Source organism: Adelges cooleyi, unplaced genomic scaffold (assembly GCF_023614345.1).
Source record: "Adelges cooleyi isolate 19-005CV unplaced genomic scaffold, UGA_ACOO_1.1 ACOO_flye_CR_arks_rails_tigmint_CR_PRNA_108, whole genome shotgun sequence".
In the NCBI taxonomy this organism is placed as follows: domain Eukaryota; kingdom Metazoa; phylum Arthropoda; class Insecta; order Hemiptera; family Adelgidae; genus Adelges; species Adelges cooleyi.
The window spans coordinates 11,927,956-11,953,755 of NW_026095761.1; the positions used below are offsets into that span (position 1 = coordinate 11,927,956).

General features: G+C 35.4%; 4 protein-coding genes across 7 annotated transcripts in view; all 4 read right to left on the reverse strand.

The window, feature by feature from the left end:
- LOC126847497 (mitochondrial import inner membrane translocase subunit Tim17-B-like) overlaps positions 1-25,800 on the reverse strand; it is a 248,149-nt gene that overhangs the window by 44,367 nt on the left and 177,982 nt on the right. The gene's annotated exons all lie outside the window — the stretch shown is intronic.
- On the reverse strand, positions 627-3,256 carry LOC126847494 (probable dolichyl pyrophosphate Glc1Man9GlcNAc2 alpha-1,3-glucosyltransferase). Its single transcript, XM_050587768.1, has 8 exons — positions 2,977-3,256; positions 2,626-2,898; positions 2,234-2,423; positions 1,940-2,161; positions 1,766-1,871; positions 1,393-1,526; positions 1,151-1,290; positions 627-1,096 (listed from the first exon to the last, which is right to left on the reverse strand). Exons 1-8 carry the CDS (start codon positions 3,033-3,035, stop codon positions 724-726), a joined length of 1,497 nt encoding a protein of 498 aa, XP_050443725.1. The 5' UTR covers positions 3,036-3,256; the 3' UTR covers positions 627-723.
- Positions 4,048-7,809, reverse strand: LOC126847496 (T-complex protein 11-like protein 1). 4 transcript variants are annotated; one of them, XM_050587772.1, is made up of 11 exons: positions 7,646-7,809; positions 6,761-6,887; positions 6,483-6,635; positions 6,287-6,407; positions 6,088-6,201; positions 5,898-6,017; positions 5,681-5,804; positions 5,479-5,612; positions 5,189-5,373; positions 4,938-5,104; positions 4,050-4,850 (listed from the first exon to the last, which is right to left on the reverse strand). In XM_050587772.1, the coding sequence occupies exons 2-11, from the start codon at positions 6,844-6,846 to the stop codon at positions 4,642-4,644; spliced, it is 1,413 nt and encodes a 470-aa protein (XP_050443729.1). In that variant the 5' UTR covers positions 6,847-6,887; positions 7,646-7,809; the 3' UTR covers positions 4,050-4,641. The 4 variants fall into 4 exon arrangements, with proteins under 4 accessions (XP_050443733.1, XP_050443731.1, XP_050443729.1 ...); XM_050587773.1 differs by lacking the exon at positions 7,646-7,809 and adding an exon at positions 7,386-7,509; XM_050587776.1 differs by lacking the exon at positions 7,646-7,809 and having other exon boundaries at positions 4,048-4,850; positions 6,761-6,855.
- On the reverse strand, positions 12,404-24,606 carry LOC126847502 (transcription factor Atoh1-like). The gene is made up of 5 exons (XM_050587792.1): positions 24,417-24,606; positions 19,708-19,862; positions 16,351-16,645; positions 13,518-13,611; positions 12,404-13,013 (listed from the first exon to the last, which is right to left on the reverse strand). Exons 2-5 carry the CDS (start codon positions 19,820-19,822, stop codon positions 12,867-12,869), a joined length of 651 nt encoding a protein of 216 aa, XP_050443749.1. The 5' UTR covers positions 19,823-19,862; positions 24,417-24,606; the 3' UTR covers positions 12,404-12,866.

Sequence of the window (25,800 nt, forward strand, 5' to 3'; positions counted from 1 at the left end):
ATGGCAACACACTTGGGAGAGGAATTTATTTCAATTTCAGAATTTGTTGTATGAGTAAACTATTTAATGAACAAGTTTGAACTTTAGTACGTGGTTTAAATTTAAATTTTATTTCATCACCTTAAAAAGTGTATGCAATTTGTTTATTATGTCTGCCATTACAATTTTATCAGCACTTATCAAGGTAACCTTTCTTAATTTCCATTGTATACATAATACTGGTATACAATATTGAAGGGTAATTTTTTTGCTTAAACTAAAATCAAGAAAATTGTTTAATTGAATTTAAAATACAAAAATCCGATTAAACCGTTTTTATTTTTGTAAAATATCTAACACAAAAAAATGTGTGTTACAATGTTTTGCATTAAAACAAAAATAAACTCCAAAAACGGTTTACAATGAATATTGTTATTTAATTAGAGAACCTTTGATTACTTTTTTTTTAAATTTTAAAATAGTTATTGATTCTATTTTGGCAAAGTTTCATTTGCTAAAAAGCAATTTTTAGTTTGTTTATCACAGTAGAACTCAAGGTCATTTTAACGTATGCAATATATTTTGATTATTATACAGCATCATTTAATGTCAACAGATGAACAAAAGAAAATTACTCCCTATTTGTATTATGAAAATAAAATTGTATTTGTGAAATAAATAAAAAAGTATTTGTGTAACATAAGTTTTAATTTTACTTAATTTCAATATCGTACCAACATATCATTAGACCTGTTTGAATTTATAATACACGTAATTGTAATAATATTTGATCCAACAATACAACACTCCAATACTGTTATGGAATGAAGTGAGTAACAATGGCAGAAAAGGATATTTTTTCTTTACACCGAACAACGGCAGTCCGATATCGGTAAACATTAGTAACGGTCCAAGACTTATTAAATAATATCTCTCTATAATATTTGACGAATTAAATTTACCAGACTTAAACAAAAAGTATACATTAAGTAAAAGCAGCAAGGTTTTCGTGAGGAACTCAAATGGTTCGAACAGTAACGGGAACACAGAGTACGTGGCGACGGTCGATAGAATGGCAAAAACTGCGCAGTCGGTTGACGAAATGTTAATTAATAATCTGAAAAATACATTCGTTAAATATTTTCGAAACGTTCATTTTGAATAAACTCACGTTAACGGTATGACGGCCAGGAGTAGTGCTTTTTCATGAACATGCCAACCAAACATGAACGACGTTAGTCCGCACAATACAAGACATCGAACGAAATCGGTGCGACAATTTTTTGACTTCCATAATTTGTACAAACACGGCTGGAAAACAAAAACATGTAATTAAAGACAGTAGCAAACAATCTAATAATGAAAAAAAAGTACAATTACATATATTATTTAAAGCTCTAAATGAAATCTTACCAACATAAAAATTAATGTTAAGATGAAAGTAGTTGGCGGTGTAATTGACGGCAGAATTAAGTGTTCGAATTCTTGTACTAATCCCCCAGTCATAGATGTGGTATCATTAGTTTTAACGATGCCCAACCATTTAACTAAAAAAAATACCTTTAGTTATTACTAAATACAGACATCAAATTGTATATAATATTAAAAATTGTACGGCATTAGGCTCGCTAGGGTGGACGAGGCTTTAAATTTAACATTAGTCAACACAACTTTCGAGTTGTTATAGGTTCAAGTTTTTTGGTAAAATGATAAAGGCATTTTTTTTTACATTAAAAGCAATAATTATTATTACTGGTCGGTGATTTCATAATAAACTAGTTATTACATGTTATTTTGGCTCCGATGTCAGCTGTGTTGTAGAAAGCCCAGAAATTAGGTGCCCAATACGCATGAGACAGACCTCGTTTAAACGGAAATAATTGATGTAAAACCTAATAGGAACAAAAAAACCACACATTAATTATTCAAACAATACAAAACTTTTACACGATAATATCACCTGGAACAACTCGCCATTTAGAACAAACGGCCCGAACGACAGACCAAATACTGCCAAAACAATAATGGCCAGTGTTGATAAACGTCGAAGCGCTATTCCCTTACTTTGTGTGAGACAAAAGTGTTTCAAGAGAAATAAAAAATATGCTGGTGCTAAGTATAAATAAATATGCTTGAAGTTCAGCAGAACGGAAAACCAAAACGCACCGCGATAATTTTCACCCTAAAAAAATAATAATAAAAAACAACAGTTACCACAAAATTGTAAAGTTATTCCATTAAAACTAAATTTTACCTTTAAAATGTGCGATATAGATATGAGGAGTATTCCGAATAGGAAACCATTATACTGAAAGTGTATATGGTCGAGTAATAACAATGTAACATTAGCTATAAGCAAAATTTCAACAAACGTTTCGTTCTCGTCACAATTTTTCTTCTTTCTATTTTTTGACAGTACCATAGATGTAACACATCGGGCACACCTGCAAAGATCGAAATGCTCTAATTAGTTGACTATTGGATGAATATTTGTGATACATGACATAATACTAAAATGTTTAACAGTTATTACACATAGACCAAATTTCCTTTAAAGTCACAACATTAAATCGAGCTTTAAACAACACTTTACAATAAAGTTATTGTGACAAATATAACAATAAGATGAATAAGGTTAGGACTGACCTTTGAGATCCATAAAATAAGACAACATCTGTTATAATAATGCTGAGTCGTTGAAAAACAATCGTAGCTTTAGACGAATAATTCAAGTTGTGTATCGACAACATGTCCACATCGACGTACGCTGCTATTTGGGCTAAAATATATTCGAACCAGGCAAATAGTGGAGGGTAATCTAATGTCCATTCTGAATGTTTGGCCGAGTACCACTCCTTCAATGGAAGACTGTAGGTTGTCGCTAGCCAATTGCGGTGGACTTCGAAATCGGTCGAAAAACTTCAACAAATTGACAATAGTAATAATAATTTCAAAAAAATAAAAACATAATATATTAACAGCGAGCTTTAAACTTACTAAGACGGTAGAAGAAGTAATTTCACACAAGTCAGCAAAACGTACATAACTTGTGTCATTTTGGAATTTTTATCAATGAAACATAACGGAGTTCGTAGCGATAAAATTTTATCAAATCAAAACTGAACGATATAAACAAAATATATGCATATTAAGACGTCGTCACCAAGTCCAATAGTGCATCAGTGCTTGCAGTAAATTTTTTTTTATTTCTAAAATTCATGCAAAATCGGCTAAGTTTGAAAATTATAACAACAACCGGTACATCATGATATTTTTTATCACAATATTTCTTATCAAACAACATTATAACCTGTGGCATGACAAAAGTAATAGGTGTGTTGGCAAAATTGTGTTATCAATGTTTTAAATATGGCTTCCGGTGTTTTCCCGTAAGATATAAAAGGCCGGCGGCCATTACAAGTTGCTGACATACCTATTTGTTATGTTTTGACCTGCAGGCATTAAGCCTGATAACAGTTAACAAATATTATTTTTAAATTAAATTTTAAATGAACACCTTCTTTTACATAAAATAAAATATAAATACGTTGTACAAATTTATATTTTAAGCAGTTAATAAACATTAGTGATTATATCTAGTTTAACAGCATAAAACCGTGCTTAAATTGAGAATTCGAGTAAAAATTATAATATTATGTGATCAAACCTGAGAATTTTTTATTTAAATGACAAAATTTAATAATAACTTGTTATTTTAAGTATAAAATTGAAAATGTACTTAAATTATATTTTGGATACTTGTATTAATATATGCACAAATTTAAAATTATTATATGAGTTTTTATTTTTAATCATTTTGGTTAAATAACGCCCAAATTTGATCTGCATCATAAAGCGCGTTAAAACAAAAACAAAAGATAATATTATGTTAAAATAAATTGGATATTTATTTGTTACTTATGTCAATAACATACAAATATTTAACTAGAATATAGATTATAATATATGGTTATATAAAAATAAAACATTTTAGTCTTAACCATAATGAAGTTTTATAACATATGCATAACAGCATTCAATGTAATTCTCAATAATCAATTAATTCAAACACATAAAATGTTATTACTCAGTCTATATAATATTGAGTATTAGTATATAAATTAAGAATACTGTTGTGTGAAGATATTTGTTTTTTCCTCCTATAACCGTTTTTTTTTTTGTACTTGAGAAATATTATATTTCATACTTTTAGTTGAAAACATTTTGACAATAAGAAAATCTAGGAAATGTTTAAAATCTACCCCACCTTGATATTAATTATTAATCTGTAATAAGAAACAGCTAAATAATATGATAATATGCTTGTTAACTTTTATACAAATATCGATTATAGTTTCTAGAATATAATCAACCCATCAAGGATGAAATAAATTTTTTTTTAATTCATTAAACTTAATGATTTTTATACGTCAAATTCAATATATCTCTTAACAGTATCATATGGAGCCATTCGTTCTTGACGAGTTAACATAATGTATATATATATATATATATATTAAATGTGAATGGTCGTGTAAAACTCTTTTAGGATTAAGTTAAAAAATTAGTAGAAACTAAAATTAAAATTATTTTGTCTAATAGAAATATATCAAGTTAAGATATAAAACAATCGTGCATAGTATTTTTAACGCAAGCATATTGTCAATTAGTTTCACAAGAGTTAATGTGTTTTTTTAATATGTCATCATAGAATGAGGAAAAAACTTTTCTGTTGTACGTGACCAGTTGTAGAAAACTGCCAGCAATAGTAGCCAATTCGTCTTTGAACGCCGACAAGCCGAGTGGACATTGTTGAGGAGTCGCGTTGTTGCAGCTAATGACCGCGACAATAAACTCTTTAAAACGTCGCTCTGAAACGACAGAACGGATTACTCGTTGGCGTTCTCAAGTACATTCGAGTTGAAATAAAAATAAAAAATGAAATTCATAATCATTACCGACGAGCGTTCTAATCTTATGTTCGGGTTCCTTGATGGACAAAACTTGAGATTCTAATGAAGTCGTCACGTCTTGAGACAAAGGCGGTCTGTCGATTGACGCTAAATACTCGTTTGTATCTTTAATCGCTTGTTCAACAATATTCGGCAACAACGAATAGATATCTCTGGAAATTAATTATTTTAAAATTTAAAGCGTATTTGAGCCTTCAAGAAATTTTCGATTTGAAATGATTTTGTTTTTAACTTACTTGTCCGTTTTGTTGTCTTTTAGTACTACTAAAATATGGTTTTTTAAAAGTTTCTTGAATTCCGGATCGTTTGGTATAGTGTTACTTATCGATGATATCGTGACGATGAATGCCGAAGCAGTGATTATTAACAGCTCGAGAATTTTATTCACACTCAAGTATCTCTCTTTGTCTAGCCCTAGAGCCTGAAAAATTGTACTAAAATGTAAATAATAATGTGCATAGAGTAATCTGACAAGTTATTCAGCAAGGCTGTACAACAATGTTTTCAATGTCTACGGTCACATTACCTCAGGAAATATAACATTTTCGTCCCAAGTAAATATTTCCAAATAAGCTCTCGTCATAATACTGTTGTACGATTCGGACGGTGTCTCTGGGTTGATATGACGTTTCAGCCATTCTTCGGTCAATGTTAAAGCGTCTGTACAGAATGGTAATAAACGAATACGGTGTAATAATTAACAAAATACATTATACAAGCGATTTTACCAGGTTTAACTTTCAGGTACTCTGCAAACTTCTCTCGTTCATAATCGGCACTACAAGCATTGAACGCACGTTTTTGCGCATTTATTGTAAAATTAGCCATATCCAGTTTCATCAAACTCAAAGTCTGTAAACAGCAATATTCACATTTACTCGTTTTCGAGCCTAACCTGGCCGACAACAAAACATTAACAAACCGACAAAAAAAAAAAAAAATTACCTCGATTATTCCTCTGAACACTTCGACCGGATCTTTTAACATGGAAAGAACATTAATTGAATCGTCTCTCACCGGAGCACACATTGTCTTCATAAAGTTCAATATAAACTTGGTGTAATACTGTGAAAAGAAATGGTATAATTTCATTAGATTTTCGATTTGATTAAATTACAATTATCAGTATAATTACTTCAAAGTCTAACGAATCGTTGTCTATTTGATTTTGTATAAATTGAACGTCCAACACGTTATTTATTTCATCTTTAACCTTAGTGTGTTGGTCCAACAATAAACTCAATAAGCTCTAAAACATATTAAATTAAAAATTAAAAAAAAAAAAATTTGATTACCTGTTTAGTACAATAATAATATCGGAAAAAAAACAATACCTCTCGAATTTCTTCCAGGAGAATCATGGCTTGCGAATATACAGGAGGATCACTATTCAACTGGGCACGTAGAAGATCCCAGAATGCTTTGTGCATGGTGTCCTTAACTTGTTTCATAAGACTAATGTCGTAAGGACAAAAATAATTTCACAAATTAGTACATTGTATTTACTGTCGGCGTTGTTACTGACCACACCTCTCATCTGGATGTTCCTGCGGTTGTAACTTGAAATTTTCGTTAACGGCAATTTCATGAACTAACGCAATATCCTCCAACTTCTTAGCCGCTACCATAATTTCGGGCAACGACAGGAATTTAGGAGGCGACGCATCAGTCATGCTGTTGAGCCTAAAAAAATATACAATACGGTTATAATAGAATTAGTTTAAAAAACGTTTAAAGCTAAATCACTTTTAACAAATTAAACAAAATGATTCTAGTTATTATTTGACATATAAGACAATCAAACATACATTTCTCGACGAGGCCCGGGAATAGGCTTTGGTGCAGACGATTTATCATCTTGACTTTGTTCGTTCGATCCAGTTTCTGAATTCATTTTACAATAAATTCAACTGGCAATATTGAGTTAAAAATTATCTGAAATAAAAATTAGTTTGTGTAAATTTACAGTTAGAAGTATAATACTTAAGTTTTATGCTTAAATGGAAAATTTTTATGATTACAACGTTACACTCGAAGTGAATTATAAGTGCAAAATAACTATATGATAAATTTGATTACTGATTACAATAATAAATCAAATGTTAAATGTTTTGTATTTCTCAAAAACGTTATCAATCACTGATGACAGTTTCTATGGTATATTAATGGTTTGTGAATACACAAATAACATTTTTTATGTATAAATAAATAATTTAAGAGGTTTAAATGAAAAAAAAAATAATAAGTCAAAAAAGCAACGTATTACATACGTTTTAAAATTAAAATCAATAAATGTGAATACTTTTTTATTTTTGTTAACCAAAATAATAAATAACTTTATAACAAACATTAATATGGGTACAAGTAAATAATTATTTATAAAGTATATATTAAAGATACACAACACAAATATTAATAATTGTACCTACTTACCTATTGAAAATAACAAACTACTTAAAGCGTATAATACAAGTATATCACCAACAACAAAGAATAATCTTTAAGGAAGTGAAAAGATTTCGTGCTCAGAAGGAAAATCCAACTTGGAAACCCAAGGCCTACCCAACTTTACCTTATGCGTTTTAAAAAATGTAAACAACGAAACTGAACAATGTACATCCGTTAAAGGCAATAATTTAAGACTCGGATAATATTCCATTAAGCGTTGTAATATTTTGATAGTATTAACTTACACAATCGGTAGATCTGATAGTGTTTTGCAGAATCGGAATGAGAATTTAGTTAAAAAACTACTTAGGTGAATACCAATTTAATCAATTTTAAATCGCGCTAATACGGTTATAAGTTATTGTTTTTGACTAAACATCGTACAAATTTTTAACAATAATAATATTTTGTTTTTATTGGCATCAGCTGATGCTGATCGATTTAATGTGATAGTAGTTGTACAGTTCTTATCAACAGTTCCAACACAGTGTTGCCATATAGCAGAAACATAATAATTTTCAGTTTAAACGAAAATGATATTATACAAGTCCCAAACGGTCTTCAAAGAGAATTATTGTGAAACCCAATTGCCGAGAGATAGAAATAAAAAAGGAACAGACGCTAGAATTTAGAAAACCCGTATATTGGCTTCTTAAAAACTCCTCAATATTATCAAATAAAAAGATCAAGTTGGTGTAAGTAATAATAATTACAATTACACAAATAGACAAAGCGTGGTTGCAATTTTTACACGCTTCTATAAGTTGCATTGTATTTCACAGACAAATCTTGCACCTATAATCAATATTTGACCCTCTTCCTGGCTAGAAATCCCTTTGAAATAGTCATCGGCTGGCTTTTTCAATACAAAATCATTGAGTTGCCTAAGCAATTTATCATTTATTAAATTGTTCGTTGGATGACCAACTGAGACATTTAAAAATATATTGGGCCCCTTAACCCCCCCCCCCAATGTTTTGGCCCTGCGTCTTACTATTATAACTGCTGTTTTTCGATCATTAAATGCTTCTCGTGAGGCCTAAACATTTTTATTTTACAAATAATCGCCTCGGAATAAAAATGTATAGACTGGAATCTGAAACAGACATCGTGGTACCTATTTTATAATATATATGTGTTTTATTACATACATACATTTACCATAAGCATGCGTGTGTTCCCTTGACCCGAGTGTGTATAGGTATTGTGCCTTGTATATGACTGAATTCAATCGTTTTGTTGTGTTAAATTTAATTGAAAAAAATTGACCATTTTTGGCCGGACCCCACAGGACGTTTGGTAACCATTGATATGGTTCACTTAAACATATGTCACTTGTAATAATAGAGGTTACTAAATTATACCTCAATTTTTTTCCCTTTAAACGCCTAGCAGAGGTGTAAAGTAAATACTTACAACACCACAGTACCTGCCTAACACTTTGGTTATGCTTCACGTTAATATTGTACAGTTAACAGAAAATATAGTTTAGGTTAGTATTAGTTTTATAGCTTTATAATTTATAGGTTATTTATTTTATATTTATATTGATTATACTGATTACATTACCTGATAAATATACTAAAATTAAATTTTATAAAAAATAATACACTTTTTAACTACACAACCCTCGTCAAGTCACGCTATGGATTTAGGCTTTGTAATTTTTTTTCAATATTCCGTTTATGTACAATCATTAATATTATTCAACGGGTACAAGCAAGGCAATGTACACCTATACAGAAGACCCTCCTCTATAGCTAAGTATAACCGTGCTATTCATTTTAGAAACACATATTATGCATTGTCAAATATCATTATGATATATAGTGGGTATAATATAATAATATGTAAAATATATGCCTACGTGACACGAGCAACTAAAATATATTTTCAATATAATATTATATTCCATTGTTTTCCTAACCCAAATTGAAAACGTTACAACATTCAAATACATTGTTTGATGTACCTATACATATTTATTTGTACACTAATAAGATTTACTACACAAACGGACAGAGAAAAATACGAGCCAAAACTATGTCATTGGCCATCACATTTAAATCACGATATGATTTCACGGTTTTGTGGCAATAATAATAGATATCGTAGGTATATTATTTATTTGTACTCATTAGTATTCAGAAGTGCGTGTCATGTATATTTCAGACATGTGCTATAGTATGGATAATGACAAATAAAATTTTAAAAATTGACCAACTCAATTACAAGACTATTGTTGAGTACTCTAAATACCGAGACAATGTTTAGTAAAGTCTGCTTGATGATTTATGAAGGAAGAAGAAGGTATCATATTTATAAACTGCGATGGAAGTTGGGAAATTTGCAGGGACTGAATAAAAAAGTAATCGATTTACCTGTAAGGCGGTAAACAAGTACAAAGACAGCTCAAATGTGCCCAAGTTTCTAAGTGAATAAAAGGAATACGACGTGGAAAGGATTGATAGGACATTTTAGTTTGGTAGGTACTATTTACTCGTTTAGCAAAATACATGCAGTTACTATAACGGATTTCTAGAGCTTATTGTCATAATATATTATCTTCCATTGTGGGATTTCCAAATTCGGACTGGTAGGGACGGTATTTTCATGTTTGGAAAAAAATCAAAGCAACGTTTAAGTGTCGAAATAAGTCGGTTAGAACGTCTATGGTAATGCCAATGCGCAACACACGTGCTGGGAAGGAGGGGACGGCGGCCCCTTCGGGTTTTGCAGCAGATTAATTTTATCCAATAGGGTGGTCAGGTCACACAATACCGTTACGGGTCCCCTTCATGTGTGTGTAGTCGATTCATCACAAAAACCGATTTATTTTCCTGTGCATGACAAATTCAAATTTATTTCATCTACACGCACGACTGTTTTGTTATTCCACGCAACTGGTGAATGAGTTTCACTGCTCTGTATAGTAAGGTTTTTTTTTTACAAAATTGCATTTACCCCGGTCCTATGGCCCTAGTACACGGAGAACAATAGAAATTAAAACTTATTATACCTACATCATTTACAGCTACTTCCATATCAAATTATCGAGCAACCCCGAGGGTGGAAGATTAATACTACCGTGTGATGTTTCCGTTTGCAGTTATTAACAAACGAGCATTTAGTACATTTTAAGTAGATATAAACTTTGCACTGTACATGTGTTCAAGGAAGATGATTATCATTGTAGAACCCGTTTGAGGTATTGTTTTTGTCACGAGTCCCTTATCATTATCACTTATGCATGTAACAATTTAACAAAAGCCCTTTCAAAAATTAATTCAATAGATCGTTTACGTCGAGTTTTAAAGAGCTATTCATTTTACATTTCGCCTCTTTTTTTCAGTCACAAATCATGCAAGGAAAATCAATAAATTCGAATATATTTAAAACGGTTTGTTTTGGCGCGAAACCTATTGTGACTTATAGAATACCACTTACCAGGTCAATATACGTGAACAACGTGGTAACCTGTGGTATGATTGTTATGCAAATAATTACATTTACAAAATGTGTACAAATATATTTTAAATTAAGTATATTGTTAATTAATTTCAGCACATTCGACAAACGTGCATTAAATTTAATGTATCTAAAATTGTAGAAATGTCTCTTTTACAAATGGTAAGTACCTGTTTATTTTTGATTTAGTCTATTTATGAAATAGTTGTAATTTGTGTACATAAATAGTGCATATTAATGTAACCCGTATAGAAAACTATTATGATAATTTTGGAGTAAACCTATTGGCTACTATGCAAATTAAGAGGTCACTAATCTCTGAAATATCATTTATTTAAGTGCATTGTATAGCTAATTTTTCAATAAAACTTATCATTAAGATAAAATTTGTAAGCTTATGTATAATTATATTATTATACAGCAAAGAGGTCTATATTTTCATTGATAACTATTTCACTTGATTTGTTTCAACTTATGTAATGCATACAGGCCCTATTTTTGTATTTAAACATAAATGCTTCTTCTTCTACTTTCAGTACGTTCCTAAGAGAACTCAGATAATTAAATCTTGAAAAGCAATACTTATGAATACTTCATAACATTTATATGGTATCGATCTTAGCATAATTTTAAAATTTGTTAATTAATTATTTGTATATGAAAAATGTTCTGTTTTATCATTTTTATTATTAAATATACAGACAGGGTATATTTTAGTGTAGATGGGTGCAACAATTATAAAGTGTCTATATGGCTTCTGTTTACATAAGACAATTCGGTTTGAATGTAAAAAAAAGATATTGTTTTACAGGATTAGGCAGACAGTAAAAAAGCGCATACAAAAATGTATTATTTACAAAATAAGTATATCATTTTATTATAAAATAATGTACATTAAAAACTTAACACTAAAATAAAAAATAAGGCACTTTAAAAAATATGATCGTATGCCTGTATACATAAGACAAAAATAGCGTATAGTAATACAGTAAGTCACATAATAATTCAACAAACATTAAAAACATTTTAACTTTTTTTGTATTCCCTGTAAAGTGATTTACATTAAAATGAGCAAAATCAAGAGTCGATAGTCATATAAGCCTATAAATACTTAGGTAGGTAACAATATATGTTTTCATTGAAGTGAAAAATTCGATAAAAAAAAGTTATACTTTCAAGTTATTCGCTAAAACTTATAAATACGTATAAAACTAATTAGAACTTTTTTTTTGTTTTGTAAAAAAAAATTATAATCGCGAAAAACAAAATCGTTTTGAATGATAAATTAATATGATTTTTCTCAAACGCATTTGTTTTGTATACATATATAAACGTAGGTATAAGATAATAAAATAATATGAAACGAATATAGAGTAAAAAAAAAATATAAAATAAGTGTACCTAATTAAACTTAAAAGCATAATGACTAGACTTTTAATATACAAAACAAAAATTAACAAAAAACATAATATCATAATATAATAGATGTTGTATTATATCGTGAAGTTATATAAAAATAATAATTATATAGTAATATATAAAAAGTTACATAATAATATTAAACAGTTGATAATAATTATTACGGTATTTACCACTTTGGAAAAAATAAAAATAATAATAATCTGCTACAAAGTGGCAATAACATTGTTTAGAAGAAAATTCGCCGAGTAAAAAAAAAAGAAAAACAATCTATTATTGTCTAATAATATTTAATAATAATTAATTAATAAACGTTTCGACCGTGTTCGTGTGCGGTAAGAATAATATTCATAATATATTGTATAATTTTCAATAAAAAATAATAATTATCATAATGACAATCATCATCAGCTTATAACAAGCCTTTAAGGTCCAACGCTGCCATCGTTCGATGATGATTCATTATAATGACAATAATAATAATAATAATAATAAATAAAAACATAGCGATTTGTATAGAATTTTTTTTTTTTTTTTTTTTCAGCTAAGACGTGAAGCTGAGAGCATTTTTTATTTTTGTCAATTTTGATTTTCAGCTAACAGTTGGGTGTAAAAGTTTGGCGGCATGCGAAACTGCGACAATTCGGACGGGTCCAGTTTGTACTGCATGTCTGAGAACAGACCTATCTCGGCAGTGGTCAGTAGCTGATGATGGTCGTTGTCGTTCTGTTTGTTGGAAAAAAAGAAAAAGAAAAAACACCGTTAGTTTTCTATATTTTTGCAAGTATAAACCCATAGACCTCAGGTCGCAGGGCAAGAAATGTAATAATGTCGCAATAAGATGCAACACCGCCTGTCTCGTTTTTCTCGACTTTACGGGAAGAGTAATAAAATCAGTTTCAATATAACAATTATTCGATTATCTAAATCTGAGATACGAGATGTTGCACCTTAAGCATGGATGGAATACACAGGTTATTGCACATCGTAGCGAATCGTTATCTTCAGAAACAAAATGGCAGCGTAAGGAGGTATCAATTTTACCTACTGTGTAGTTGGTATATACTTGATTTTAAATGGCTCCCTTTAAGCTGACATGTTGTTGAATATTCGATGATATGACCATCGAATATTCGACGAAGAAGGCGAATATTATAATGTACAATAACCTTGTATCACTTTTAATCATAATCTGACTCTGAAATATTTTAAATACTATTTTACACTCACGTGATTGTGCGGGCTCAACGACAACACTCCTTGGAGCTGATTGATGTACTCGATAGCCAGCTGTAGGGTTTTCACTTTGCTCATCCTTTTGCTCCTGAACACAATAAACGAGTACGTCGTTAGTTTTGGCGCACTTAAGTATACTATGTAACGGCTAAAACCGATCATTCTGGCCAAATATTTATGTACTATATAATATATATGTATGAGACTCCGTGTCACTTTAATAATAATAATAATAGTAATATATTATACGGAGAGACCCCCAGGCCCGGCTTGCAGGAAGCTCCTAACGAGGGTAGCGCACACGACACACATCTGGTACACCTCCGACCTACCTATATATACAAGCAAATGGGTCGCGATATTGGCGACACGTGACTTGGCTTTTCGGTTTTACCAACGGGTACATAGCAGAAACCAACAGAGTCCTGTTTGTAGTCATTTCGTACAGTCTATGCACTCTGTTTCGCGACAAACACATCACTATTTAAATTATTCTAAGTAACGTATTTCGCCGTGTTGTCAGTTAGACAGAGACTGAGACAGTAAGTGCGCGGTGGGGCGTCCTCTTAAGGTGGGTACAACAAACATGAAGTGGCTAAACAAAAATGTGCCATACTTGAAGTCTGATGCCCTGGTGTGAGCACCTCACAACACACCCTTGCCCAAATTGTGAACATACCGAATTTTAGGGAAGGGTAATTCCCACACCTGTGTATTATGAACGTTGAAAATTTCTATAAGGGGGTAGCGCCTATGATTCCCAATCGCCGTCAGTATATTCGGCGTGTGTTTACACACCGTTTGCGGTACCTGACCAGCTATTCATTCAGACTTGTTATTTTTTTGGACAGACTTATTATTATCATTAGCATAGGTGAGCGTGGCACGCGCCGGTCTCGGCGTCGTAAAGTAAAAAATATGTATAATATTATACACCGTGTGTACACACAATACAAGGTGCGACGGGCGAATAAATAATTGGCTGGAGAAGCACCTGTTTTGTTTTTTTTGTCGTTGACGGCGGTGGCACACGACCGCAGTGAGAAAACCAGTTCGCCGAAAATATAGAAAAAAAAAATTAAGAAATAAGTATAATGTTATGTAGCCACCGAGAGAGTACACGTACGAGATGGGGTTTTAAAAGCTGGTCAAAACATTATAATATACCGGTTCTGTCGAATAATAATAAATAATTATACTTGTATCCTTCTCCGTATATACACACACACACATATATGTATATTATATAGATATAATAACAACGGGGACGTCCATCGCAGATAATGTTGTAATATGTCTCGGGAGAGAGAGGAGAGGACTAGGGCAAGCAGAGACGAGGAAACAAGTCGGACGGCTACCGCGATGACGGCGGTAGTGCAGGTGCTTTTTTTTTTTTTTAAATATTTTTTATACATATTATATACTTATAAATTTTGTATCTTTTTTTCGGGCGGCTCGTGCCACAGGACACGCGGCTGCATCACCTGCTGTCCTGTATACCGTCTCCGCCACCGCCGCCGCCGTTTGACCTCAAGTGTTGCTGCCGCGCATACTAATTAAACCTGGAGACCAGTGGGTTTTTTTTTATTATAATAATTATTTCTGCGCTTTCCTTCCCCCCCCCACCCCCGCCCCTCTTGGTACTTTTACATTTAACACATTTTTTTTTACCGTTGACAGGGCACTGCAAGCCGATACCTTTCACCCGCCGCCGCCGATCGTTAAACCCATATTTTTATACAAGTATCGAAACGGCGACAAAAGTTATTGGCCGAGATGAACCTGATTGAACTCTGGCGGTACCAAGAAAATCGACCGCGATCAATCGGCCTTAAGCGTGACCGATAAGGGGGTTTTGCATTGCAAATTGCCAACGACGGCGTTCATCGTATATACCAAAAACGCGGTGGTCCGTGTCCGAATACGAACAAAGTTTCCGTTTTTAGCCCCTTCGAATCGTAGCCATAGCCATAAGGAGGACTTAGCCGATCAGAGTACCGTTGACTCCAACTCGGATCTAAACCGTGTTGAATAATGTACTCTGTGTAGGTTTAGGTCAGATATTTACAACCGGATCCATACCCTTATAATGACGGGTAATTTATTAAAAAATATATATTTTTTATCCCCCCTGTACGTGTTCGGTACATACAATTACCTACGTACAACGGTTATGCGACATTTATTAGAAAATAACACACAGGATGATTTTTTTGTCGGGTGTTAAAACGCGCATCTTCGGAAAAATGTAAATGATTTAACGACCGCAATCTGCATGGGGAGACTCTCTTGGAATAATGCAGGTACCAGAAACGTGTCGGATGAATAGTATTTAAGTGCGGAGGAAGGGAAGGTTTAATTTTTTTTTTAACCAAACATTAACGGGTTTACACGGGTTAACGATACGATTGTGTAAGACCTTTGACAAATAAAAAAAAAAACGAGGCACTGGTATGAAACTAACCAGCGACCGTTAAACACGACCCTAGTGCGCACTTAATGTTTGTGCACAGAACTGCGATGGGTTATTTTAATTGTTTAATTTAGCGCGGCGCATATCCGTTTGGCGGACAGTGAAAAATAATTCGAATTAGTCATCGGTGTTTTATCGCCACTTTTAACACTTAGTGTGTTATGTTCCATTGTTATTTTTCCCTAAGTGGTTTAAAAATCATTGTCTCTCGATCACCGTGTGCGTGTGATTTCCTATGTTTAATCGACACTCGTTGGGAGTGGCTTAACACGGTTAAAAAACGTGCCTAGAATTGTGTACTTGATAAAACGACGGTCGATAGATAGGTTTTATTAATTTGCTACTCGTGCTTACTTGTTCTCTTCCAAAGGCACGACCTTTCGGAGTCTGGCAAAAGCCCAGTTGACCGCTTGCACCCTGCGCCTTTCCCGGGCGTTCCGCCTGGCTACCACTTGAGCGGGCTTTTGCCCCGCCGGCGTGTCCTTTGACCGGCTGCCTTTGTTCTTGGAAGATCCGGCTTTCTGACCTCCCCCGGTCGACGTTGACGCCAGGGACGGGCCCGGCGACGAGCTGGTCGTGCTGCATATGATCGTCTGTTGGCTGTCCGAGTCCGACAACCATTCTTCCTTGGTGTTTTGCGCAAAAGCTTCTGTAAAAAACAAAAACAAAAAACCAGCGTTAATCAACACAGCTCTTCGAAAAAGGATAGTTGCATTTAGGGTTTAGGATTTGCCCCGATAACGCGCTATTGTTGCGCACTACCGCTATCTCACCGGTACGGAGGAGAGCGGGGGCTTAAGAGAGTAATAACGCATTTGCATACAAACCGGCCGCCGACTACTTACACACGAATAACAAATAATATAGTCGACCCATTAGGCAACCGCTTCCCCCCCAAACATACCTATAATATTATTTTATATTGTTTTCGTTTTACGACGGGGCGAACGCATGCGGTTGTGTATTTACCAGTGCGCTCAGAAACAGGAAACGTACGGCCCTTCTGTCAAACAATACACTGCAGCGGTAGTCTTGTTTTTTTTGTTTCATTGAAATTAATGCTCGGGGCGAAATGAAAACTGCATCCGTTCGAAAATACCCGGTACAATAACGGTGGGCATAACGACGGCCAGAATGTTAATCGGGCGACTTAAAATCTGTTTAATTAAACATAATTCTCCAGCCGCAATGTATAGCAGACTTTACGTATAAGACCCAGGCACTTTGGGAGTGCGAAATTCATACCTACTCGCATAGCATTTAACGACATTTCTCTCATCGACCTACATTTCGATACATTATCGGGTGGAATTTACTTAAACGAGCAGCGGCCGTCGACGGTTGCTCAATAAGCACGTTTAAAATATAGTTATTGATCCATGGTGTTTAAACGCAAGTCTGTCACGAGACGGCAGTTTCAAACGGGCTACAAGAGCACACTTTCAATGATTTACACACAAGTTGTGCCAATGCGATCAACCACTCACCCTGGTAGCTGGACGAATCGGCGGCGGACAACGACGGTGACGGACTGGACGCGTAAGACATTTCTTCGTCGATAGAGGTCTTAAGGAATAACCGGGCGATAGATGGATATATTTTTGAATCGTTCACCACGCACACACGACCAGGAATCGCAGGACCGACTGAGGTGGAAACGACACTGAAGGTGTATACCTGCTGATGAGAGATGGTCGGTATACACACGAAACTGGATCGGGTATTTACGGGCGAATATGCGCGTATTGGGGCGCACAGAAGAATTTCGATAGATGGCATTTTATCGTATACAAACATCATCGGTCCAGGTACCTTTTGTGTGTATTTCTTCTGTGTGTATTTTAAACCAGTTTTTTTTGTACCTATACATTTAGTCGTTGCACGCTGCGGCGGATGAGAGACGGGTCGAGCCGCCTAAAGGTCTGGGCGTCGCACACAATAGAGGGTACGGACGGACGGCCGGTATGCCGCAGGGATTCCGACCCCATAAAGAGCGGTTAAGTACACGGTATTCGCCGTGTAAAGGTACGCGCCAACCGGAGGGCCGCGAATGTAACGAAAACGATATTTCTCTCCGGTATCCTTCAGCCGTGATTCTTCTCCATCTCCCCCCGGACCTTAGGGAATTCGAGATCCGTAGAAAAAAAATAAAACGACGAGCACAATAGACATAGTACACTGTACATCACCCTTGTGGCAGCACCCCGGTTACGCAAGGAACCCGTACCTGCACTACCGGAGTTACACGTTCGGCTTTTTATTCTAAGCAAATAATACATGCGTTATATAAGTGTATATGCTCTATGTTTTCCATGGACTAGAAAAACCGCATGCGTTCGACCCGAACAGCAGCAATCTAGTACAAATATTCACATATTATAATTATTTTACCGGCAGCACAGGCCCAACCGGGGGGGAGTCGTAATAATTGAAATATTAGCAAATAAGGGAAAAGGCGAGCTGCAGTGTGACCAGAATAATTAAATAACATTTCAAATTGTTTCTCTACTGCAACCGTGCGATGCAAAACGACATACGACATCAGTTATATTCATATTACCGTATGAAATTTTAATTCATCTAAGTAATTAATACTGTGCGGCGTTCAAAAAGTTATAAAAGAAAGTATTTTTATATTTAAAGTGTCACACTACCGCTAGATTTCTTGATTATACTTCGTTGTCGAGAACAAGGCGTTATAATATTATGGTGATGTGTTACAGCTCTATACACTGACTTTCTCTATGGCTCAGACCTAGGACCAAGGTACACCCGAACAAAAGTGAAAAACAATACAGGGCGTTTTTGGAGTAGACGACTTTGTTTTTATTTTTTTTCAAACTCAAAAGGAATACACGGAGCGGTTAGGATTACGTGTACGGAGCCGGCGCGCATTCGTACACCTTATGTTGGACCATATGACGCACTTTGAACTCCTCCTTGGGAACACCAGACAGCGCGTACCCCATATGGTCCTTCTGGACTAGAAACTAGCTATAGCGCGCACAGACACCATACACTGGCAACGGGATCACCATATGGCACTCAAAGACGACAGAGTTAATGAAAGGCGTTCACCTTATTTTGTGCGTACACCTAATGGCCGGCCGTCTGTTAACGGCAATTTCGCGGACCAGACTTGAAAAAGCCATTAACTCGCCATCGTCGTCTGGTCATCACGTGGTCCTGCGAACCGGACTACCGAGTCCAGTATACCGCACATACCTGAACCTTGGTCGCGGTATCCCGGGTGCGACCGACCGACCGGCAAAATATTATTATTATAACGAATAATCGCACCGAAACCGAATTTACTTCCGGACTACTATGCGACCGAGCCCTGCCCGGTTGATAATCTCGATTTTACGGCCACCCTCGCCCCCGGATACCGGACATAATAAAAATATTATTATATACAAAAGGGATGTGTGTAATTGGTCCGCACCTGAGCGCATTGCCCAAAACGTTTTCACCCCCGACGCCGGGGGTACTAGAAAAACGTTCATGGTCCGCCGGCAGCGGTAACAACTCATTTCCTAGTGTGTGAGAACCAAATGAAAAAATTGTTAAAAAAAACAAAAACCTTCGTGTTCCGGCGGTTGAGCCTTCGCCGGCATTGTTGTTAATATACGCTTATATATTTATATATTGCCGGGCAAAAAAAAAAAATCTGTAACGAATTTTTCGTCTTATATATAATATAACCCTTACCGGCGTCGGCTCCGGCTGTCCACCAGTCTTCTTGCCCGTTACCCTCGTGCACTCGGGAACAGAATTGGATGAACGAAGGCATCGAGGATTTCAGTTCTTCGCCGATGCTCATCATTGCATAGCCTTTTGTATGAACGCTTTTCTATTTGAAAATCCTGGAAAAATATAAAAATACAAACACGGTCAGACGGTCAATGATATAATATATGGGTCGGAATATCGGGTAATAGAAAAGAAAACTGAACAGACGAGAATGTCAAGATGGACCAGTTTAACATAGACCTAACCTAACCAGGGGGAGTCTAAGATTTGCATAGATTGTGGGGAAAACGAGAGAGAATAGGTCGAGATGGAGAAGAAACACGGTCAGACGGTATGCTGTAATCAGAGGCTATTTTTTAAAAATAAATTTGCATAAGGTTTTTGGGAGAGGCTAAATTAGACAAATACGTTAGCCGCCCAAACTTTATATTCTAATTGCACCAATGACTGTACATCAAGCGGGGGGGAGGAGGTAAGGGACAAGTAGTGGAATGAAATGAGTTCAAAAGGTAACTTTATAATAACAGCCTGTGCTCAGGGTGGTGGTGGTGTACACACTTTAAGGCAATAAACAATCGTTGTAATATATCATCACTGCTGCCGATAGTGATATAATAAATAAGTGTGTGTGTGTGTGTGTATGGGGCGCGTGTCTTTCGGGTCGAACCGCGTCTTTAGACGGTATTATGATATTGTTTCAACCGCAACCCCAGGGGGGTGCCGACGATCCCCGGTACAGATTAATCACGGTACATCGGTCCCAATATTTGTACTGATAATGAGTAGCCGCCCAGATAATATAGCAATATAGATACAATATGTATCGTTCGTGTGTGTGTGTGTAGAGGATCTCGCGCAAGTCGCATCTGCTTTTTTTTTTTTGAAATGGCTTTTACGACCTGTTGGTTTACAAGTTTACCAAAGGATTCGAGCACCGGCCGGTCGTTTTACAACGGTCGTATAATTAATATTATTATAAGTAAACCGATCGACCCTGTGCGGCGCAGCTCGAGTGAGTTTGATTTTTGAAACGGTTAGACAAACGGGTATTCCGCTCTTCTAAACAGACATGCAGTATCTCCGAAAATCAAATCGTTAAGAAATAGAGTTTTTCGTTTTCTTTGTTCTTCATCTTGAAATTATTATGTTCCTCGCATTAGTCATAAGCGCGCAGCGTCCCTAATATTTTTATAAGTTTTCTTTTCTAAAAGTTAGTGTATTATTGTTACTTTTTTAAGGAGATACTAGTGGATTCGCTGCGTTTCACCGTGGGAATAAAAAACGCGGATTTATTCAACTTCCCGGTTTATGAAATAACTTTAATTTTGAAAATTTTCGGCCGGTGTTTCTCTTTAAAGGGGGACAGTATTTTGGACAGTTGTTTCGATGTGGCCGAATAAAACCGAAAATAGGTGTTTAATCTAGTTTTTTAGTGTTAGGTGTTTTTTTACCGCGTTTTCGGTCGTCATCAAACGAATGCATAAACATTTATTATTGTTTTTTTTTTCGTACATACGATTTTTTGTGCGCGCCCCACACGAAAACCGGTTCTACGCGTTATACACCTATATAATATACAGCCGAGGGTTGTGCGTGCGTGCGTGTGTGTGTAAAGGGCTTATTATAAATGGAGGGTTGGCTGTATTTTTTCAGTTTCATGCTCGAGTGCGACCGTTCGCCGCCGTTGCTTCCCTTCATCTCTCTCTCTCTCTCATCTATAGTTCCCCCGGTGTTGTGTAGTTACGGTTCTACTATATACATATAATAATAATATATAATGCGCGCACGGAAACCAGTTGGGGGAAGAATATTATTATATTCACCTCGACGCATATTATGCACAACGCCGCGCGTTTTTCTGCAAGGGTGTTGTCGTCGTCGTCGGTATGTGCACCACCTATGTATATGTTGTTACTGTACACGTCTCCTAGGGCTTAATAAAATACGATTTGGCAATGTCGCAATTCCTCCAATATGTACAATATACGTGTACAAAAACACATACGGTATAATAATAATAATAGTATGTTATATACCGGGTGCCCGGTACACGGTTTTTATAATTTGAATATTATTCCGACGTTGTGCCCGGCCACAGGAAACGTTCCCAACGAACGACGCTTTTGCTATACCTAATAATATAGCGATAACACACGTCCTCACGGGTACTCGAAACGACCTTGTTTCTTAAACAAAAAAAAAAAACTCAAATAATTTGTAATTTAAAGACAACACACACACACACGAGCGCGCGCGGAGGCGATTTTCGACGGTTTTGGCGCGGTTTTATATAGTACTCGTATTGTAATTATTATTATTATTGGCCAAAAAACGTTTATTGTAACGGACGGGCGGCCCAACAACAATGGTATCATGTTTTTATTTTTTTTTTTAGCATAGCGACTACCTGCATGGACTCGAAAATTACCAATATTATTATTATTGTTATTCATAACCCGAACGTCTTGGTACGCGCGGTACCAGCATGATTGAATATTATAACATCATAATATTAATAATAATATATGTAATATTTTATTATTAATATATATCTGGATCCCGTATGGTCGTCGAAACACATAGCAAGGACATCGATTAAGTATTATATTATATTGTGTGTATATGTTTTTTTTTTTTGTTTGAACCCGCCGCCGTTTTTTAAGTAGTCTTCCCGGCGCCTTCTACACACGACAACATAGTAAAACCGACACACGATACTGCTCTCTGCGGCCACCGCGCGTTATTATAATGTATTATGCATATAATACCTACCTATTAATACTGTATAATATAGTTATACATAACATTATGTGTGTTTCTTTTGGGCCTACATCAGACACGAGCCGAGTCCGACGGTATACGGGATGCCTACGGCGCGTACACGGGTAATTTACACATAAAGAGATAAACAACTCTCCGTACATCACACTCACACGCACGGTGATAATATATATTAAGTTAACCACCTAGACGTGTCTTCTGTTCGGCCAAAAAAAAACCTACGGTACACCCGCATGTTGTCACAAAGGAATATAATATACTTAACCCGAACGACAGTCGGCCACGTTATATGTCTCCCGGATTTGGCCAATAGTTTTTTTTTCGAAATGCCCAATAAAAATACATAATATTATATACTTAGGTGTGCGTGTGTGACTTGCTAGTAGGTGATTTTAACGACCGGGCGATACGTGTCCCGGTATAAACATAGTAGTGCCAGAATAATGATAAAACGTCCATCTCGCTCAACGTGTAGCGACCGAGTGAACTCGTAAAGTCGGCGGCAATATAAATAATAATAATAATATTTAACGTGTATATTATTGTAATATATTATTATTATATTTCGCATTAAAAAAAACGAAAAAGGCGGCCACCGGCGTTCGTGACCGCGCATGATATTTTTTGTTTTTTACACTGGGAGTCGGTCCGGAACGTGTCCGGTAGGGCAGCGCAGGCTTTAAAGGACTTTTCAAAAATCCGTTGCCGGTAATAATAAAATAAAGTATAATAATTATTATTCGGGCGCGTACTCGGGGGCACTTAACCCGTTTCCATAGGTGTACAAGGAGCTCCGGAGCTTAATGTATAACAAAAAATATTCATAATAATACTCTGCGCCTCTGTGTCTCTTCGTCCCTTTTTCTGCCACCGCGGTTTTTTCCCCCTCGTGTGTATTTGTTTTACACCGTAAGAAAACGGTCTAAGTGGTCGAGTACGCGCCGGATGTATGTACGTACGTTGTGTACTGCGGGTTGTAAAATTTTTATAAAATATAAACGTATTAGTAGGTACAAGACCCGTCGAGCCAGGCCGGAAACCGGAGTACCTATGGGAAAATTACATTTCCGTGTTGGCTGTTCGCTTTGCCTACAGTTTGTGTACATAATAATATAGAGGGTTACCACAACCCGACACGTAACGGTCGCTATACTTTGTGTCGAACCGGACAAATAGTAATAGGTACACGATAAACACATTACAGCAGAAAATATAGGAAATACATTTTTCGTTTGATTTTATCTTCACATGCTTGCAAACGTATTTAGAGTTTAGAAAAAAAAACCTATTAAAAAATTTAATATTTTTCCGTGGCGGAACTGTAATAAACGCGCCAGAACAATAGTTTTTTCAAATTTAAGTTGGTCGAAAGAAAAACAATTTATATAAAACTAAAATATATATGACTATAAGGTCATGAATAATAATGCGGGAAACACAATAGTAAGAATGTACAATGAGTCCTTCAAAAGCAAATTGGCAAATGCCGAATTTTTTGAAATTTGTAATATTTTATAATATGTGTAACATGTTAAAATCACAAATTTCAAAAATGTTGACCACTTCTCTAAATTGTGATCGATTACCTACCTACCCCGTTTGTTCGCGGTCGGAATTAGTAACTTTATATGTTTATGACTCGAAGTTAGTATACAAACAAAATAAGTTCAATACTTGGAATTGCAGTGTTTGAAATTAAATTGATTTTCAACAAAGGCGGGGGTTGCGCGTTTGGCACTAACTTTTTACCAATTTTGACAGATTGAATGATTGAAAATAAACCGTGATTCGCGAACCTACCTAAACTCTATCTATCGTTTGAATTCCAATCACAGCAACAGCTGACTGTTATGAGAAATTAAAATAATATATATTATGATGCTTACCTTGTTGTCGTCGAAGAAGGCTGGCGCGGTGTCTTGTGTGACGGTCGGTCGGTCGGCGACGATAAAAATAAAAAAATCAGTAAGCCGAGGTTTGTGCAAATGGAAAAATAAAATAATAATTATTCAAATAAAATAAGATTTCTTGTCGTTGCAGAGACGGTGGCGGTGTGTGCGTGTCCGGCGGTGGTGAGGTTCGAAACGCGACTGAAGGTCTCGGGGGTAGCTGCGCCGGTTGTATATGACGAAGACGGGGGTGAACCTGGCCAATAGGGGAACGACCAAGGAGGCGGCGCGGCCACCGGCTCTTGTCATCCCCACCCCGCAGGCTACGGCCGTGGCTGGCCAGCGCGCGCGCGACCAAACACCTGGAACGCGCGACGCGGGTACGAAGGCACGCGCCATCCCCTCCACACACACACGCGGTCTTACCGAAGAAGAAAATATATAATAATGCAACGAACAAAAAAAAAAAAAAAACACATACACATTAAGAGACGTGGGAACTTAAAACGCCAACCGGTTTTCAAAACATTTTTTTCTTTTTCGGTACACTTCATGTCACAGCCGCGCCATGCCTCCGGTAACCAGACTACCGTCGAAGGCCACAGCCACTGTCAAATATATTATAATAGTAATAATAATAATATAATTTTCAACAAATTAAAAAAAAAAAAGAGTCAAACGACAAACGAGACATTTAGCTGGCCGAAATTAGAAAATTTTACTATCGTAGGTATTTTTGCTTATAACTATAAGCTATACTTAAATATGCAATTAATGAATAACGTCACAATATTATGTGATAAGTGTATAATAAACATTTCGCACTACCAATGTAAGTCGTGGGAAGCTTCGCCGTACAACACGTTCTTACAATTATTTTTATAGTATAAATATAATAACTGAATTTAGATACACGATATTATAGGTAGTTTAAAAAAATATCTAAAAAGAACGCCATCCTCTTTAAAAATAAAACGTGTTTATGGCAAACCGTAGTTAAAAAAACTCCTGGCTACTGAACTAATAATTACACATCACAGTTTAACCTTTAAATTAAGGTTGTGCAAAAAATTGCCTATACCTAACTCCTTAATAAATATAAAGGGTATGCCGTCCTCTTAAAATTATTGTTCTGTTTCTTTCGGCAAACTCGTCAATCATTTCCGTGTTGTCAATATTTTTTCGATAGCTGTTTTTCAATAATATTTAAGATTGATAGAGTATTAAAGCGATTTTGAACCATTGAAGTTCTCAGCCATGTTTCAGAAAAGCATCGCTCACGCAAGACGTGGCTGAATCGATTGGTATTGTTATCGCCACTATTGTACATAATATAGTTTATATCCATTTTTAATGATTTCCTTTCATAAAATAATTATAA

Bases quoted from the DNA above. Each gene is read 5' to 3' on its own strand.
- LOC126847494 (XM_050587768.1), bottom strand. From the start codon at position 3,035: ATGACACAAGTTATGTACGTTTTGCTGACTTGTGTGAAATTACTTCTT. The intron at 2,424-2,625 runs GTCAGTCCTAAC...CGATCTTTGCAG, and splicing joins TTATTTTATGGATCTCAAAG to GTGTGCCCGATGTGTTACAT. The intron at 2,162-2,233 runs GTAAAATTTAGT...TTATTTTTTTAG, and splicing joins CTATATCGCACATTTTAAAG to GGTGAAAATTATCGCGGTGC.
- LOC126847496 (XM_050587776.1), bottom strand. From the start codon at position 6,846: ATGAATTCAGAAACTGGATCGAACGAACAAAGTCAAGATGATAAATCG. The intron at 6,636-6,760 runs GTATGTTTGATT...ATATTTTTTTAG, and splicing joins CCCGGGCCTCGTCGAGAAAT to GCTCAACAGCATGACTGATG. The intron at 5,374-5,478 runs GTAATGTGACCG...ACAATTTTTCAG, and splicing joins AAAATGTTATATTTCCTGAG to GCTCTAGGGCTAGACAAAGA.
- LOC126847502 (XM_050587792.1), bottom strand. From the start codon at position 19,822: ATGATGAGCATCGGCGAAGAACTGAAATCCTCGATGCCTTCGTTCATC. The intron at 13,612-16,350 runs GTAAGCACGAGT...TATTGTGTTCAG, and splicing joins GTGCCTTTGGAAGAGAACAA to GAGCAAAAGGATGAGCAAAG. The intron at 13,014-13,517 runs GTGAGTGTAAAA...TCCAACAAACAG, and splicing joins CGTTGAGCCCGCACAATCAC to AACGACAACGACCATCATCA.